Source organism: Tupaia chinensis, unplaced genomic scaffold (genome assembly GCF_000334495.1).
Source record: "Tupaia chinensis unplaced genomic scaffold, TupChi_1.0 Scaffold000285_1, whole genome shotgun sequence".
Taxonomy (NCBI): domain Eukaryota; kingdom Metazoa; phylum Chordata; class Mammalia; order Scandentia; family Tupaiidae; genus Tupaia; species Tupaia belangeri.
Window position 1 is genome coordinate 114261 of NW_006159769.1, and position 19918 is coordinate 134178.

Below are 19918 nucleotides of genomic sequence, written 5' to 3' on the forward strand. Positions count from 1 at the left end.
ACACTATCTCTGCTGTCTACAGTTGTCTTCAATTCCTTTTCCCCCAACATTTTGTTGATCACACAATATCATAAGTAATCTAACTACTTTCAATAGCAAGTTAAGCTGGTAATTTCAAGAAAAGCAGTTTTGAACTGGTAAGGATATTCCCTTGAAACTTAAAGCCTAGAAACAGGTTAGTATTCTGTCCAAATAGTAGGTACATGAACCTACTGACAGCTCAAGACAGGACAAAAATCCTTAAAACCAGACAACAAAGCTTAGAAGAAAAGCATCAATATTTAGTCAAGAAATACAAAGGACCCTAAATAGAATCAACCCAAGAAAATCTTCTCCAAGACACATTATAGCCAGATTGACCAAAACCACAGACAAAGACAAGATACTAAGATTGGCAAGAGAAAAATGGCAAGTTACCTACAAAGGGTATCCCATCAGACTAACAGCAGACCTGTCATCGGAAACAATGTGAGCAAGGAAAGAATGGGAAAATATATTCTAAGTGTTAAAAGAAAAGCAATTTCAACCGAGAATACAGTACCCAGCAAGATTATCGTTCATTTCAGAAGAAAAGACACGAACATTCTTAGATAAACAAAACCTGAAAAGAATTTACCAGCACCAGATCAGATTTCCAAGAAGTTCTTAAGGGAGTGCTATGTCAGTAAAATTAAATGCCGACACAGAAATAAGAGTTCAAAAACTAAGAAAATGGGCAACTTAATTGTAGGGACAAAGTCTGGAGTTGAATATTATATCCCAGAATTCAATCTGGAAGATTGAACCACAACAGAAGAAAGATTAAGTACATGATACTGAACTCAAGAAACAGCATTCTGTGACTTGACTAAAATTTTGATTTTCAGGACTAGCAGATGGTATAATGGTTATGTCACTGAACTCCCACATAGTTGATGGCAGTTTGTGTCCCAGACCTGGCAGCTCAGAACGTGTGTGTGTGCCCATCCTCCCAGGGAGGAGGGGAGTAATTTCTTGCTCTCTATCTCTCTGTCTCTCCAGCATGCACACACATCCTATAAGAACAACAAAAAGAACTCTCTCTCAAAATTTTTTTAAAAATAATTTTCTACCTTACTGTGAATAACACAAAAAGCTATGATCTTTTTTTCTGATCTTGTTAAAATTTTTAATGTGCTATCAGTCCATTTCCCACATAAGTGAAAGAAATATATGGAACATAATTTTGTCTTAGAAGCAAAGGATTCTGTAATGGTCTATACCAATATCAATTCACAATTCAGGGATTAGGACCACTGAAGAACTTCTACCCAGACTTCACCCTCCTGTCCCCCAGATCTAGCCAGGAGCCAGGACAAGCCAATGACCAGCCATTTATATCTGAGTTCTGAGCGGCCCAGATCTAGCCAGGAGCCAGTTTAGAGCACCTTATTTATTCTCTCTGGCTCTCTCCACCTCTCTCTCTCTCTCTAGTTTTATTTTTTTTAAACTCTTAGCTCTCTGTCGCTCCTTTATCTTGTTAATTTTTACCCTGCCCCCCACCCCCCCACACACACACACTCTGCATAGGACAAGCCAATCACCAGCCATCTATATCTGAGTTCTGAGCAGCCTCATTCAGGGATTAGAATCACCGAGTTCTGCTCAGACTTCACCCTCCTGCTCCCCCCCCCACCCCAATCTAGCCAGGAGCCAGTTTTAAGCACCCTATTTGTTCTCTCTGTCTTTCTATATAGTTTAAATTTTTTAAACAAATTTAATTTTTAGCTTAATTTTTTCTTTTTTAATTGTTTTTGTCTTTTTTCTCATTTTGATTTTTTCTTTTCCTTTTTCTTTTCTTTTTACCTTTCTCACATTTATGCTCAGCCTCCACACACTGAATTTCTAGGGAGGTCTTGGTGCACAGTAGCCAAATATCTGAATACTTTTAGGTCAGATTAATCCTCAATTTCCACTGAATTTTTTTCACAGAGGGAGAAAAATGGTACTGTTTAAAGGTTGCAGGTCACTTCCTCCTGCGTGCCTCTGAATGTTCAGATTAAACTCCCCAGAACTAGGAAAGAATGTATCATCCATCAGATGACCAGAAACTACTGCAGAGTCACAATAAACATGAGAAACCAAGAAAATATCTCTCCACTAAGGCAAAAGAATAATGCCTATCTCCCACAGACAATACAAGGGAACTCATGGAAATGTCAGATAAATAATTTAAAATATTCATAATGACAAAGCTAACAGAGATGCAAAAAGAGAGAGACAATAAACTCCAGAAGATGCAGGAGAAAAGAGACAATGAGTTCCAGGAGATGAGAAAGTTCTTGCATGATCTGAAACAAGAAATACACATCATAAAAAAGAACCAAATGGAATTGTTAGAGATGAAGGCTGTAATATAGGAAATGAAAACCTCCCTTGAAAGTATTAAAAGCAGATTAGATCATGCAGAAGAGTGAATCACAGATGTAGAAGATAGAACCTCTGACCTAGAAAAAATCACCAAAAAGACTGAGAAAATAAGCTAGAAAAATTAGAATAACCTACGAGTAATACTAGATCCCATTAGACTCCCAAACAGTCAGATCATCAGTATCTAGTAGGTGAAGAAACTAATAAGGGCATTGATAATCTATCCCATGAAAAACTGGAAGAAAACTTTCCAAACCTCGAGAGGCACTAAAATATCCAGACCCAAGAAATACAAATGACCCCACATAGAATCAACCCAAGAAGATCTTTTCCAAGGCAAGTCATAGCCAGATTGGCCAAAACTATGGACAGAGACAAGATACTAAAAATGGCAAGAGAGAAATAATGCAAGCAAGAAAAGAATGGGAAAATATATTCAGTGTTAAGTAAAAAACAATTTCAAGCAAGAATTCTGTATCTTTCATAACATTCTTAGATAAACAAAACCTGAAAGAATTCACCAACACCAGACCAGCTCTCCAAGAAGTGCTGAAGGGAGTGCTATACCAGGAAAACTAAAGTCAACACACAGAAATAGAAGTACATAAAAATTGCATCCTGAGATGGTTACTGAACTTGAGCTGTGAAATATTGCTTTCCTTTACCAAAAATGAAGATTTTTTGCTGAGACTTCCCCCTTCAGAATCATTTTTAGTGGCCTATATGTACTAAGTGTCTAGACAGGTTAAAGCGAACAAGATCCAAACATCTGAATATGATTAGGGTCATAATATTCATCTATTCCCGCTGAATCTGATGTACAAAGAGTGAAAACAAAACAGAAGAGAGATAGCAGATCACCTCCTTCTGCATGCCTCTGAATGCTCAGAGTGAACTTCAAGAATTAGGAAGAAACACACCACCAATCAGATGACTAGAAATCACCACAGGGGCACAAGAAATATGGGAAAGCAAGAAAATACCTCTCCTCCAAGGGAAAAGAGTAACTCCTCTTCACCTGCAGACAGTACAATAAAACTCATGGAAATGTCTGATAAAGAATTTAGAATATTCATAGTGAAAAAACTAACAGAGATGAAAGAGAAGAGAGACAATGAACTGCAGAAGAGGGGGGAGGAAGGACTGAAAAATTCCAGGTGAGGAAATTCTTGCAAGGTCTAAAAGAGGAATTACACACTATATAAAAAAATCAAAGTCAAAATCTCCCTTGAAAGTATTAAAAGCAGACTAGATCATACAGAAAATAGAATCTCAGATGTAGAAGATAGAATCACTGGCCTAGAAAAATCCACCATGAAGACAGAAAATTGCCCCCCAAAATGAGAATAATATATGAGAAGTACTAGATACCATCAAATGTCCAAACATCCGGATAATTGGTATCCCAGAAGACGAAGAGACTATAAGGACATTGATAATCTATTTCATGAAATCCTGGAAGGAAACGTTCCAAACCTAGAGAGGCATTCAAAGATCCAGTCCTAAGAAATACGAAGGACCCCCAAAAGAATCAACCCAAGAAGATCTTCTCCATGACACATTATAGCCAGTTTAACCAAAACCACAAAGACAAGATACTAAGATTGGCAAGACAAAAATGTCAAGTTACCTACAAATGATATCTCATCAGGCTAACAGTGGACCTCTCATCAGAAACAATGAGAGCAAGGAAAGAATGAGAAAATATATTCAAAGTGTTAAGGGAAAAGCAATTTCAACAAAGAATACTGTACCCGGCAAGATTATCCTTCATCTGGGAAGAAAAGATACGAACATTCTCAGATAAACAAAATCTGAAAGAATTTACCAATACCAGACCAGATCTCCAAGAAGTTCTCAAGGGAGTTAAATACAGGAGAATTAAATACAGACACAGAAATAAGAATTGAAAATCTAAAAAAAGGGCCAGCTTAATTGTAAGGACAAGTCTGGAGTCGAATATATCCCAGAACTTAATCAGAAAGATCAAATCACAACAGAAGATAAAGTACATGAGACTGAACTGGTGAAATAGAATTTTATGACTTTTGACCAAGACATTGCTGATTTATTTTAGGCTTTGTTTTCCAGTTTTAAGTATTTTTGTCCTGTCTTGAGCTGCCAATAGGTTCATGTACCTACTATTTGAACAGAATCCTAACCTTTTTCCTGGCTTTAAGTTTTAAGCAAAGTTCCTTGGCATTTCTTTGTTTTATTAAAGCTAAAACTACTTTTCTTCAAATTAAAAAAATATATTTAAAAAATACCTATTCAATGACTGTAGTAAGCTATATAGCATCAGCTAGGTGCTACCTAATAGTATATTCATTCTACTCAGAGTTTCAAGACTAAAGCCAGACATGTATTCAGAAGCATGTATATACCAGCTGAACTTGCTATTGAAAGTAGTCAGATTATTTAAGAAATTTTGTGAATCAATAAAATGTGGGAAAAAAGGAATGGAAAACAACTGTAGACACTTGAGATAGTGTAGGAGGAGGGCAGGAAATGGCAGAGGGTGAGAAATAGGGGTAAAAAATATATATGCATATATATATATATAAATCTAGAAAAAGAAAATTATTGACAATAACATGTGTGATTAAGCCACTATGCAGTATATTCTGGATGGGATATATCATTTTATATGCTGTGATAATGCTCAGGGAATGAATGTAAATAAATTAATTGATAAAAAAAAAATTTCAGAAAATAAATAAATAAGTAAAAAGAAACAAAAAGAATACAGAAAAACAACCAAGAAAATGTCCAGCCTAATGGTAGGGACCTGTCCGGAGTTGAATGTTAACTTCCAGAGTTTAAATGGAAACATCAGATCACAGTGACAGTGAAAATTCAATAAAAGAGAGATTAATTAAATGAGAATAAACAGATAAAATAGAATTTTTTTTTTACTTTAGACTAAAGCATTACTGATTTTCTTCAATGATTTGATTTCCATTCTTAAAATTTCATTTTAAGAATTTTTGTCTTCTCTTGAACTGTTGATGGGGTCATCTACATACTGTTTGTACTAAACCCTAACCTTTTTCCTGGCTTTAAGTCTTAAGCCAATTTCTCTTAACATTTTTTGATTTTGAGCTATTAAAACTAAAACTGTTTTTGTTGAAATTAAAAAATGCATAGAAAAATATTAATTCTCATTGCACAGTATTGATGCAAAAACTTAGGAGACATTTTCAGATAAACAAAACCTGAAAGAATTTACCAACACCAGACCAGATCTCCAAGAAGTTCTCAAGGGAGTGTTATACCAGGAAAATTAAATACAGACACACAGAAATAAGAGTTCAAAACTAAGAAAAGGGTCAACTTTTAAACTTATGCTTTAAAAGTATGTCCTAGAAATTGTTTATTTTTTCAATGTTGCTGTCCCAAAAGTGAAATATGAAGACCATCAGGACAATTTTTAAATATTTTTTTCTATGTGATAAAATTTAAATTTATTATTTTCTTTCTGAGTCACATAAACAATATAAATGAAATTAAAATTCATGATTTGTTTTTCCTGGTTTATAAAAACAAATTCTTCTTTTGGTCCCTTTGAACCATTATCTATGCTTCCTGACATGCTCTGTATCCCAGGAAGCTGAACTCTGTAGATTATATCCACTGGACTCTGCCTCTAGTTTTTTGTTGAGTTTAACAAAGAAAAAGAAGCATTGACAGATCAGAGGGCAGGGGAGAGAGGTTGGGTATTTATTTTTCTCATTCCTTGCTTGTGGCACTGCAGTTTTGGCAGAGGGTTCATTTCTCTATGATGCACCCTGTCTGCTTCTACCAGACAATCCTGCTTCCAGAGTTTCAGCTCTCTCTGGGTTCAAGGTGACCTCATCTTGACCTTACAAACCTATAGGCAGGAATATTTTTTTTTACTCTTGTTTATTCTCTTGATTCTGTCCACTTCCTATATCTAGTCATTAAACTCTCTTTAGCCTAACACTTTTATTTGAAGAAATGTTTGCTATAGGGCCTGTGCACTCAACAGAAGAGACAAAGAGAGACAGAAAATGAGAAATCACCCCCCAGGGGGGATGGCCATGCTGTAATCCTTTCTCCTCCATTCTCCTCTCAGGATTTTGGGCATGCACGCATAAGCACCTGGTGTGAGTTTCATTTGAAACTCAAGTTGCCAGGTCTGAGACTTGAACCAGGATTGGCCATGTGGGACTCCAGCAATATAACCATTACTCCATCTGCTGGTCCCACTTTAATATAACACTTTAAAGAGTGTTGCGTCTGTCACCCTAACTGGTACAATAACTAAAATATGTTGCCTTCGGAATAAGTATATATAATAGACATTCGCTTCCTTTGGGAAATTGTGATCCTTTAATTATACAGTATTTCTCCTCATTCCACATGGGGTTCTCCTGGTGATTTTCTATTTTCCTTATTCTCTCTCTGAAAATATAGAGAGACTTCAAAAAGTTGGTTGAGAAATGGAATTAAAAGATAAGAATAAAAATGTAGACATAATTTCTCAACACAATCTCCATCAAGTTCAGGATGCTACTATAAGCAATGATACCAGTCATTTAATCCATCTCTAAAGAACTGGGGGGTCCTGGAAATTTAACCATGTCAGTGCAGTCTTTTTTACATTATTGACTAAAGGGGAAAAAAAAGGTGCTCTTTAAAGATTTTTTTTAAGACTAGGAAACAAAAAGTAATCAGAAGGAGCCAAATCAGTACTCTAAAGTGGACCCCTGATGGCATCCCATAGCAACTCTCACAAAATTACCCTTGTTTAATGAGAAGAATGAGCAACAGCATTGCCTTGGTAGAGCATAATTTTCTGTGAATATTTCTCAGGTGTTATTATTTTCTTTTTTAGTTTTCATTTAAACATTTATTCCACACGTGGGAGAGTAAGATGGAAAGAGAGAGAGCCCCCAATAGGGTCTTGATGCTATGATTCACACCCCGCCTTCAATCAGCCCTGGATCATGGCAAGTTCGTGTTTGGCCTACTCAGGGCGATCTCCAGATTTGAATCAGAAACCCTCCCATATAGGATTATCTCAAAGAGCATCATTTTCTCTCTTTTTTTTTTTGAGAGATTTTTGCTATAGGGTGTGTGAGCTCACCAGAGAGACAGAAAGTGAGAAATCACTCCCTGCCCCTCTTAACCCCCCAGAGGGTATGCCCATGTTGCAATCCCTTCTCTTCCATTCTTGTCTTGGGATCTTGGGCATGCACGAACACATGCCCAGTTTGAGTCTTAAACCACTGAGTCTGAGACTAGAACTGTAGTTGGCTATGCAGGAGTCCAGCGATGTAACTATTGTGCCATCTATTGGTCTCAGAGCATTACATTTCACTGCTGCACTACCATCTGGCCACCTGGAGTGTTTTTCTTCTAAAGTTTCAGCTAAAATGTTTAAAATGCATATTAAAATTGTTCTTTGGCCCTCCATAAAGTCAACAAGCAAAAAGTTGCCGTGACCTGTGCTCTTGACTGGTCCACTTTTTGCTTTGACACACAGGAAAAGAAGCAGAGTTAGCACACCTCCCATTTGGAAGGTTGAGTTTCTAAGGGAATGAAAGTCCTAAGAAAGGTGGAATGTGAGTATGGGATAACCATTACCCCGTGTTAACTACTGGGAAAGGATGCAGGGCATGTAGTTTAAGATAGTTGCCTTTTCACCCTGAAACTGCTGGTGCAAAAATCTATAGATAACTGGATGCCATCTACAGAGAAGATAATTATGGAATGAGACTAGCAACCTCACCAGGATATGATTCTATCTGCCTTTATTAAGGTGATTATTACCGATACTAGCCATTTAGTCCATTCCTCTAGACCTCCAGCTCAGCCCCAACCCCCAATTCTACTGCCTATACATGTGGCTACCCCAGGAGGCTGAATATACCCTTAAATAGCAAGTTGTGGGCCCAGAAAAATAGGAAGGAGCTGGAAAGTAGGCATATCCAGTGATCTCCAAATCCACCCAAAGGTCAAGGGTTCACTGTAAGAAGCTAATTAGGAACATAATAAATCAGTATTGCCTCAGAAGTATTGGTGGAAACTCTATTGATGTAAATACAGTATAATCTTGATGTTTAGGGCTTTGCTGAACATCAATCAGGAAAGGTCTGTTTTTTCCAGCCTACCTGAATCACCAGCCCTTTTAATTTCAACTGTGCTTTTGGGTAGAAAACAGAAAAGCATTTCTTTTTCTTTTCTTGAAGGAAGACCGTTGTAACCAATCTAAAAAGAGGATTAAAGGGAATTCTTGAATGAGAAGATAGGGAAGTCTTACTTCCAGGCAAATCCTATAGTCTCAAATATAGTTGAGCAACACATTAAGGCATTTTCAATTATTTCAGAAGTTTTGAAAAATTTTACCATTAATCAAAAAGAAAGTGTAAACTCATTATTAATTTACTTTAATTTTAAAGTAAATATGGGGAGAGGGAAATGATGTAAAAACAAACAGTGACACTGGCCCTGGTCTTACCTAGAACCACAGCTGTGTTTCTGGGTCTTAGATGCAAGCCCCCTGTTTCCTGCCTCCTCCCTTCCCTCCGGTCTTGGTTAGGTGAACTTCCTTCCTACACATTTAGAAGGAAATGACCTTTCCTGCTACTTTTAGGGACTGATGTTGAAATCTTAAATGTTGTCTTGCTGGGACAAGGGGTAAGGGTTGGGGGCAAGGCGAGGTCTTCCCTTAGGGCTTTAGGGCAGAGGATGTTTCCAGCATTAATCATTCTTGGACAGGAAACACTAGAAAGGTGATTATAACAAGGAAGAGAGAACTCAAGGTCTTATCTCTTGAGCCTAGATTCTTGGGAGTCCTCATGGGATTGAGTGGATAAGACATACCACTCAGAAGTAAGACAGGAGACAGGCAGGGAGGGAGCCCTGAAAGACTGTAAGGATAGCTTTGGACTTCTGGGCACTGAGAGCGATGTTCCCTGGCCACCAATCAAAAAAGAAAACTTAAAAAATTTTTTTTGAGGAAGTGTAATTCCCTTCTGGAGTTAATAAATTCTGCTCAGACCCCACAGATTCTGACCAGCTGAATTGTGGAGGAGAAAGAACAGATGTGGTTTTTCTTGGGCTGGATTTGTAAAGGAAAGTGATTAGTGGGATCCCTAAGGGGCAAGGGAAACTTGGGACAAGGCCAATATCTGTGAGGTTAGCCAGCATTCTGGACTCCATTCTTACAGTGTGCACTGGCTCACTGCACTGCCTCACTTGCTCATGTGGTCCACTGGCCTATGGGCTCTACCAAGGCACGATCCTGTTGTATTTGACTCACATCCTCATAGCACATCTAATTCAAAACCTGCTCTGGACTGGGCTCTAACTTAATATTGTCTGAAGGAATTGACCCAAGTATCTGAGTTTCATATGGAAAATGATTCATCTTATTAAGGCATTCTGATGATGGCATGAAATGACTTCACTCATCTTCAGTGACAGCATCATTTCTGTTGGTCTTCTCTTTGGAGAGATCATTTGAGCCGCATCCTTGACTTTCATCTGAGACTCTGCCTAGAATTACTTTGGTGCCACATCACCTTGGGATGTCTCCATGCTAGATTTTATTTTTTTGGAGAGATTTTCACTATAGGGCGCGTGCGCTCACTAGGCAGAGAGAGAGAGATATAGAGACAGAAAGCGAGAAATCACCCCCTAGCGGGGATGGTCACATTGCAATCCCTCCTCCTCCATTCTCCTCTTGGGATCTTGGGCACGCACACGCGCCTGGCGTGAGTTTTTTTTTTTTTTTAAAGAATTATTTATTTAATTTTATTTATGCATTCATTTAATTAATTTACTTGTTTTAATTTGAACAGAAAGACAGAGAGAGAGTGTGAGAGGGAAAGTGAGAAAGCAAGCCACCAGGTCCGAGACTAGAACCGCGGTTGGCCACATGGGAATCCAGCACCTTTATCCACCATGCCACCTGCCAGCCCCAACCCGGCGTGAGTTTTAAGCCACCGGGTCCTGGACGCAAACCCTGGTCGACTACGTGGGAGTCCAGTGACATAGCCATTACGCTAACTGCTGGTTCCCTCCATGCTAGATTTTTTAAATTGGAAACTTAGGATTTGCATGTGGTTTATAAAAAAGTCAAACAGTACAACAGGGTATACCAGGAAAAGTATCTTCTTCCTGGAGCAGACACTTAGTGTCCCTTCTCTTGAGGGAGATACCATCTTCTTGGGCATTCTTTCACAAGTATTCTATTAAATGTAAACAATTTCTTGGCAATTTTACAACTTGCCGCATGAAAATTGACCTTGCTTCTTTTAAAAAAATCATGTTAAAGACAGGCATGGTGGTTGAGGTGCTAGATTCCCACATGGCTGACCTCGGATTAAATTCCAAACCTAGCAGCCTGCTTTCTCACTTTCCCTTTCTCTTTTTCTCTCTAGTCAAATTAAAAAATAATAATAAATAAAATAAAATAAAGAAATAACTATTTTGAAAAATTTAAAAATGGTATTAAAGTAACAATTGTACATAATTTAAATATAAAACATTATGAACATAAGAGTTCATCATGAAAGGGAATCACTTCTATCTCACTTCCAGCCTTACCCCTTAAAGGCAATCTCTTATAATTGTCTTTAGTTTTCTTGTGGATAGCACCATAGTATAAATAATATGTTTATAATTCTGTTTAATTGAACAACTTAAAAATATTATCTATCAACATTCTGCTATGGTTAGTGAGGGTTCTATTACACTAACTGGTGTGTGTATGCCTCTACATATCAATTTTGGACATTCCTATTGGGTTTTTAGTAAGATAGGTAAGCATTTAGCTGCTTGTTCTGCCCTACCTCCTCCCAGTACTGATCCATCTCTGCTTATAATTTCTCCCCTAGTCATTTCTGCAACCTTAAACACTATACTTAAAACTCTTTCTTTTTGTACCAGCCATCTTTTGACTTTGATATCAGCACACCCAGCCCAGCCTTCCCTTCACTTATATTACCATCTCAACAGCTTTCCATTTTTCAAAACCTCTCAGCATTCCCTTTATTTTGCCATTGTCAAGATCGGTAACATTTTCATTCCATTCTGTATCTAGAAAGAAGTCGTTCATGATTTCACTAGTACGTGTATTGACTAGGACTTTTTTTAGTAGTGATGACAGAAAATTTTATTCAAAGCAAATAAAAAGGAAAGCAAATTTATTTGCTAAAAAAACCCCAACCAACCAACCAAACAAACAAAACCCAGTGAAGTATAGGGGTAAAGCCAGCCTCAGTTAAAGATTCATGCAAAAGTGTGATAAGGACTCAGTTTCTCTTTGGCTCTTGAATTCTACTTTGTGTTGGCTCTAGATTGTGTGGGCTTCCACACAACCATCCACTCCCCCATGAGGAAAGAAGATGTTGGCAGCTATTTCACCCTTATTTTCTCAGGTTTAATCCAGTAAACCCAATAGAAAGAAGAAGACATTTCTTCTGTGTAGTCAAACTTTGAAATTCATTTTGATTGAAACAATGTGCTCTCATGTCAGTCCCTGAACCAGTGACTGTGAGCAGGGCCTACTGAGCATGCTGGTTATCTAGCCCTGGGTCCCATGAACCAGGCCTGGAACCCTACTTAAACCACAGGAGGGGTTTCCCCCAAAAGGAAATCAGGGTACTGTTATCAAAAGAAAGGAGAAAGGATGCTGGGCACAAAAAACAATAAATACCCTATTACAACATAAATACACATGCCCACACTAGGCCACAAACTCCAATGCCTTCAGGGATGGCTTTACATAAACTCACGAACTGACCCAATGAAAGTTACAGAGTGAAGGTTACTGCTAAGAGCTGTGCAATAATTTTTAAAATGTTATTAGCCAAACAAAATCTATCTGAAGGTCTCATTTTATTCTGAGTCACCAGTACCTAACCAGTGGTCTATATATTAATTCTAAAAGTTGAAAAAAAAAGTGAATAACATCTATATTATTATAACTATGTGAACAGTTTTTAGGGCAGAGTAAATTAATGTTTTGACATTAGCTAGGATCCCTGTCATGTGACACCCCAGAAGAATGTTCTTGGTTTCAAGTTGCAGAGATTCTTTCCCGTTACACCCCAGCAGGTGCTCAGAGTCAAGGTGCATTGTAGCCTCATCCTTGTACTGTATTTTGAATAACAGGCACTGTTGCCTACTCATTGACCGTTCTCTCACTCTTCCTTTCAAAACAAAATATTTTATTATCATTCATGTTGAGTTCTTTTCGAGAGTCTATGATGGCTTGTGACCTATTTGTATTTTTACGTGAGGGAGGACTTTGACTACTGACTGGGAACTCAATGTTGGTGTAATTTGCCAACTGACTGGTTCACTCTAAAGTAATAGGTGGAGAGCCATCCATTATGTCATGGCCCTAATTACCAGAAGGAGAGGGTCTTTATTTTTGAATCCTGACTTCCATACTGCTACCCTTAATTAGTTCATTAGACAGTTGATTAAGCAGTTTTAGATCAGACCCTTATCCACTCCCTTAATTGTTACATATTTATGTATCTATGTACTGGTACGTATTTAAGTCTGGATGGTAAATAGCAGCTTGTAGACTATCTGCAGGAGATGAAGGTATAGAATATTTTTGACTTTCATAATCAGAATTTCATTTCATACATTTCAGACCCACTCTCAGGTTCCAAGCTGATGTCCAAGTCAAGAGCCTTTATAGGATCTGCTCTCTGACTTTTTTCATTAATTAATAATGCTTCATCTAATTTCTTATAGGACTTTTCCTAGTCTCTCATCTGCTATGAATTTAAGCCTTTAAAAATTCCATTACTATTACCTTAATGGTGTTTTAGAAAGGGGAAGATACAAATACACATTTAATTAGTACACTATATTAAATTTAAAGTCTCTACAATGTTCTTTTTTTTTCTTTTTGAGAGAGAGATTTTTGCTATAGGGCATATGCGCTTGCCAGAGAGACAGAGACAGAGAGAAACAGAGAGATAGAAAGCAAAAATCACCCCTCAGGTGTGATGGCCATGCTGCAATTTTTCTCCTCCATTTTCCTCTTGGGATTTTGGGCATGCACACACATGTGCCTGGTATGAATTTCAAGCTGCCAGGTCCAGGACTTGAACTGCAGTCGGCTATGTGAGAGTCCAGTGCCTTAACCACTATGCCATCTGCTGGTCCCTATAACCTTTTTTTAAAAAAATAGCTGTACAGATGTTTTCTTATCTAGTAACTTGTCTTCTACTGGATAACAATTTTGTTTTTACAAACAGTGGTGCTATGAATGTGCCTCTATACACATGTATATCTATAGAATAAATTATTGGAGGTCAAGTGTTGGGTGAAAGGTGGCTGGAAACTTCCTCTCTGGAGTGTGTATGTATATTTGGAATATGGTATTACACGCTGATTAAAGGCAGGAGCTCTGGGGTAGGTTGCTGGGGCTCATCAGCCTGCTTCTCTTGCTTAGCAGTACTGTGACCTTGGGCAAGTGACTTAAGTTTCTGCATCTTGTTTTCCTACTGGGTAACAACAGGATAATAATATCACCTTTCTCCTAGAGTTATGAGGATTAAATGAGTTCATTTGTTGCGATTCATGACAATTACCTGTCAGTATTATTCTGTGTCAGATATCTCAGCAACACTCATTCTCAGGGGGCTACCCCTTGAGCATACCCACTGCACATAGCTTCCTGTAAGAACATTTAGAAGGGGGTGTCTGAGGAAGGAATTTGCATGGAATGATGCTGCTTGAGTGGATGATAGCCACCAGGTTAGATGAGAAACAAAACATAGCTTTTATGGACCCCCATTAATTCCTGGAGATGGAGCCTAGTACACGCTTGGGCATCCCATTCCCTTGTGAGAGGGGGATTTGAACTGCTCACACTTGAGTATTAAAAGAAGAGGGAACTTTGAACCCTGGAACAAACCCTGAACACAGTTTGGCGACCACAGGGCCTGCTATATAGTGACCATTAAGTAAATGGCACCTTTTTTAAATGTTCTATTTCTAACTTTTGGTAATGAAGTCTGCATTTGACACTGTATCCACTCTTTCTTAAGCCACATCTGCCTTTGCCGATCATGGATATGACTGCCTGTTTAGAACAGTATTTCCAGTATGGCTGTTACATCAATAATATGGTTGTCAGATCAAGTGAGACTCAGAGACCAGATAGGAGAGCAGGAATTTTGGGCTTCCAATCAGCCCATCTTAGCAGCATGGCCTTGCCTTAGTCACTTGAAGTTTCAAAAAATTAGCTTCTGCCTCTGTAAAATGGGGATTAGTATCATACTAATTACCACCTCTTTGGGCTTAAGAGCTCATGTTGACATTAAATTAAAAGAAAACCCAACAAATTAGAGTGGCTAAAATCTTGAAATCTTGACCCAGAAGTCACTATGGGTGATGAAACCGTTTTAGAAATATGTTTCCACAACATTCTTAATGGACACCTGGCTAAGGAAAAATATCTTGATTTTGAGCATTGTCTTAGAAAATGGTTATATTGAGTTGCTGGGAAAGCCATAACACATTTTTTGCATAGAAAAACAGAAAAATAAGCCATGACTTTCCTGACAATCTAAAACTTAGTTATTTTTTCACCATTCACCTATTAATGTATCAAGAAATAAAAGATCTATTTCCAAAGGGGATTACTTTCTAAAGTTAGGTAATATGTACAATAGATGAACATTTTTCCATGCATGTATAATACCTTCACACATCGTACCTAATGCTAATTGTCAATGTGGAGCACTTTATTTATTTATTTATTTTTTATTTTCAGTATTGTTGAAAACTAAACCAGAACTTAGCATGGGATAGTGAAAGACAAACTAACAAAGACCCATTGTAGTTACCCAAAGGGGCAATGTGGCTCCTGAAGCAGGAAACTTGTTTGGGAAAAAGATTCAGAAAAGACGCAGAAAAGTCCTTGTTACATCAAACCCAAACATGGATCTTTCCATGCAAAGGATTCTAATCTACCTCCTATGTTAATAATGAAACAGTTGCTAGGGTTGTGGCCCCTCTAGGGGTCTTCATATGTGATAGATAACAGGGTCATTTTTGTTTTGCTTGGGGGAATGAATATTTGAAGAAGGTAACTGAAGAAGGGCTTGCCACTGTTATGATGCTATTGATACACAGGCTGACGCTATTATGTGGATAATATCAGGCTACATTATCTTTATGCCTCCAAGGTAACCTGAAGCAACTGTCTATTGACTTGGCACCACTTTACACTGAAGTGTCTGCCCTGCCTGGGGACTGTAAACTGAGCCAACCACATGGCTCACAAACAGCTCCCTTTAGCCACTGAAGGCATCAAGGAAGGAAGAAAGTGAAATTGCCTAGATGAATGTTTCTGAAGTAGACCAGCTGCTGAGTGATGCTCATAGAGGTGGCTTGGCCACCTGCTCAGCTTCTATTGAGGAGCAACCACTAGCAAGCCCTTCTCTTCAGGCAAGGAAACGATTACTATAAGAAGATGATCTAGACCCCTGGAAAATTCTCTTACCCCCTTTGAGTTTTGCAATGTCTCACTGCTGGTCATGTCCACGTGGAAAGCAAGGCTCGCCGAAAGACTGAAGTCTCCGTCTAGAAGGATGCATCCGTTTCCATGCTCAGCTCTGCTGGCTTGTTTTGGGAATACCAGGGAGAATGCTCCCTTTGATCAGTCCAGCTCAGGGGATAACCATTCCACCATCTACGTTCAACCCACAGCTAAAGCTGGCAGACACCCAAGTCATCCGAGAGCAGAAGAAAGAGCTTCAGATAGAAGGCAAGATTCTGGCAGCCATGCAGAGAAAAATGGCAGTGCAAATCAGAATTCCAGTAACCACACCACTGTCCAGCCTGCTGAGATACCTGAGGACTTACCCACCTCCCTGGAAGATGAACTAGACAGTGAAGTAGTTGCTTTTCAGACTTCCATTCCCAGACCATCAATTATTGACATGCCAAAGGTGAGTGAGCATCCCTAGTGTTGTTACAAAATGGATGGTGTTGGAGGGGAGTTCTGATCATTTGGTGAAAGCCTCAGCAGACAAATTTGTTTAACCTTATTACTGAATAAGATATTGAAGCTAACTTTCACTAGCGAGAAGATGTGTGTAAAGCCAAAAGCATTTAGATTCACAGAAAATTCTTAAAGGATGTGGACGGAAGAAATGACAATAAACACTGTCATCTTAGCAATGGCCAAAACTGGCATTTCATTGACTGGCTATAGTGCCTTAGAGCAGACAATGTCTCAATAAAATGTCAGGAGCAATATATTCCGGGGAAGAATATTTTTTCCCTTTTTTTAAAAAAAAAATTGCTACAGGGTATAAGCACTTGTTAGAGAAAGTTAGAAGAGAGGAGAGAGAGAAGGAGGAAAATGAGAAAGCATCCCTGTCCCCACCCCCACCCCATGGGAGATGGCCATGCTGCAATCCCATTTCTTCCATTCTTCTCCCAGGATATTGGGCACACATGCATACGTGCCTAGCGTGTTTTCCAAGCCACTGGATCTGAGAACATGTGCGTGCAAGTCCAAAAATCTTTTTTTTTATAGACCACAGATAAGTTTATTTTATTTATTTATTTATTTATTTATTTATTTATTTATTTATTGGCGACCACAGGGCCTGCTATATAGTGACCATTAAGTAAATGGCACCTTTTTTAAATGTTCTATTTCTAACTTTTGGTAATGAAGTCTGCATTTGACACTGTATCCACTCTTTCTTAAGCCACATCTGCCTTTGCCGATCATGGATATGACTGCCTGTTTAGAACAGTATTTCCAGTATGGCTGTTACATCAATAATATGGTTGTCAGATCAAGTGAGACTCAGAGACCAGATAGGAGAGCAGGAATTTTGGGCTTCCAATCAGCCCATCTTAGCAGCATGGCCTTGCCTTAGTCACTTGAAGTTTCAAAAAATTAGCTTCTGCCTCTGTAAAATGGGGATTAGTATCATACTAATTACCACCTCTTTGGGCTTAAGAGCTCATGTTGACATTAAATTAAAAGAAAACCCAACAAATTAGAGTGGCTAAAATCTTGAAATCTTGACCCAGAAGTCACTATGGGTGATGAAACCGTTTTAGAAATATGTTTCCACAACATTCTTAATGGACACCTGGCTAAGGAAAAATATCTTGATTTTGAGCATTGTCTTAGAAAATGGTTATATTGAGTTGCTGGGAAAGCCATAACACATTTTTTGCATAGAAAAACAGAAAAATAAGCCATGACTTTCCTGACAATCTAAAACTTAGTTATTTTTTCACCATTCACCTATTAATGTATCAAGAAATAAAAGATCTATTTCCAAAGGGGATTACTTTCTAAAGTTAGGTAATATGTACAATAGATGAACATTTTTCCATGCATGTATAATACCTTCACACATCGTACCTAATGCTAATTGTCAATGTGGAGCACTTTATTTATTTATTTATTTTTTATTTTCAGTATTGTTGAAAACTAAACCAGAACTTAGCATGGGATAGTGAAAGACAAACTAACAAAGACCCATTGTAGTTACCCAAAGGGGCAATGTGGCTCCTGAAGCAGGAAACTTGTTTGGGAAAAAGATTCAGAAAAGACGCAGAAAAGTCCTTGTTACATCAAACCCAAACATGGATCTTTCCATGCAAAGGATTCTAATCTACCTCCTATGTTAATAATGAAACAGTTGCTAGGGTTGTGGCCCCTCTAGGGGTCTTCATATGTGATAGATAACAGGGTCATTTTTGTTTTGCTTGGGGGAATGAATATTTGAAGAAGGTAACTGAAGAAGGGCTTGCCACTGTTATGATGCTATTGATACACAGGCTGACGCTATTATGTGGATAATATCAGGCTACATTATCTTTATGCCTCCAAGGTAACCTGAAGCAACTGTCTATTGACTTGGCACCACTTTACACTGAAGTGTCTGCCCTGCCTGGGGACTGTAAACTGAGCCAACCACATGGCTCACAAACAGCTCCCTTTAGCCACTGAAGGCATCAAGGAAGGAAGAAAGTGAAATTGCCTAGATGAATGTTTCTGAAGTAGACCAGCTGCTGAGTGATGCTCATAGAGGTGGCTTGGCCACCTGCTCAGCTTCTATTGAGGAGCAACCACTAGCAAGCCCTTCTCTTCAGGCAAGGAAACGATTACTATAAGAAGATGATCTAGACCCCTGGAAAATTCTCTTACCCCCTTTGAGTTTTGCAATGTCTCACTGCTGGTCATGTCCACGTGGAAAGCAAGGCTCGCCGAAAGACTGAAGTCTCCGTCTAGAAGGATGCATCCGTTTCCATGCTCAGCTCTGCTGGCTTGTTTTGGGAATACCAGGGAGAATGCTCCCTTTGATCAGTCCAGCTCAGGGGATAACCATTCCACCATCTACGTTCAACCCACAGCTAAAGCTGGCAGACACCCAAGTCATCCGAGAGCAGAAGAAAGAGCTTCAGATAGAAGGCAAGATTCTGGCAGCCATGCAGAGAAAAATGGCAGTGCAAATCAGAATTCCAGTAACCACACCACTGTCCAGCCTGCTGAGATACCTGAGGACTTACCCACCTCCCTGGAAGATGAACTAGACAGTGAAGTAGTTGCTTTTCAGACTTCCATTCCCAGACCATCAATTATTGACATGCCAAAGGTGAGTGAGCATCCCTAGTGTTGTTACAAAATGGATGGTGTTGGAGGGGAGTTCTGATCATTTGGTGAAAGCCTCAGCAGACAAATTTGTTTAACCTTATTACTGAATAAGATATTGAAGCTAACTTTCACTAGCGAGAAGATGTGTGTAAAGCCAAAAGCATTTAGATTCACAGAAAATTCTTAAAGGATGTGGACGGAAGAAATGACAATAAACACTGTCATCTTAGCAATGGCCAAAACTGGCATTTCATTGACTGGCTATAGTGCCTTAGAGCAGACAATGTCTCAATAAAATGTCAGGAGCAATATATTCTGGGGAAGAATATTTTTTCCCTTTTTTTAAAAAAAAAATTGCTACAGGGTATAAGCACTTGTTAGAGAAAGTTAGAAGAGAGGAGAGAGAGAAGGAGGAAAATGAGAAAGCATCCCTGTCCCCACCCCCACCCCATGGGAGATGGCCATGCTGCAATCCCATTTCTTCCATTCTTCTCCCAGGATATTGGGCACACATGCATACGTGCCTAGCGTGTTTTCCAAGCCACTGGATCTGAGAATCAAACTGTGCAGTTGGTCATGTAGGATCCAGTGGCCTTAATCATCAAACCATCAGCTGGCTGACTGTTGTTTTTTTAAACTGGTCTGTAAATTTGTTTATATGAAAATCTATAATATGAAAAGTTTGATCATAGAATTTAAGAAATTGGGGCCAGCCAGTGGTGTGGCAGCTGGATCCCACATGGCTGACAATCAGTTGGAGGCCTAGACCCAGAGGCTTAAAAACCATGCAGGGTGCATGTGCGTGCAGGTCCAAAAATCTTTTTTTTTATAGACCACAGATAAGTTTATTTTATTTATTTATTTATTTATTTATTTATTTATTTATTTATTTATTTA

The 19918-nt window shown here is 38.6% G+C and overlaps 1 protein-coding gene across 1 annotated transcript in view; it reads left to right on the forward strand.

Annotated features, from left to right (window-relative positions):
* Positions 1-18608: 18608 nt before the first annotated feature.
* Positions 18609-19918, forward strand: part of FAM107B (family with sequence similarity 107 member B) — a 247903-nt gene continuing 246593 nt past the window's right edge. Inside the window, exon 1 of the mRNA XM_006150328.1 lies at positions 18609-19022. Coding sequence (XP_006150390.1) covers positions 18609-19022 — 414 coding nt within the window. The remainder of the gene's footprint in view (positions 19023-19918) is intronic.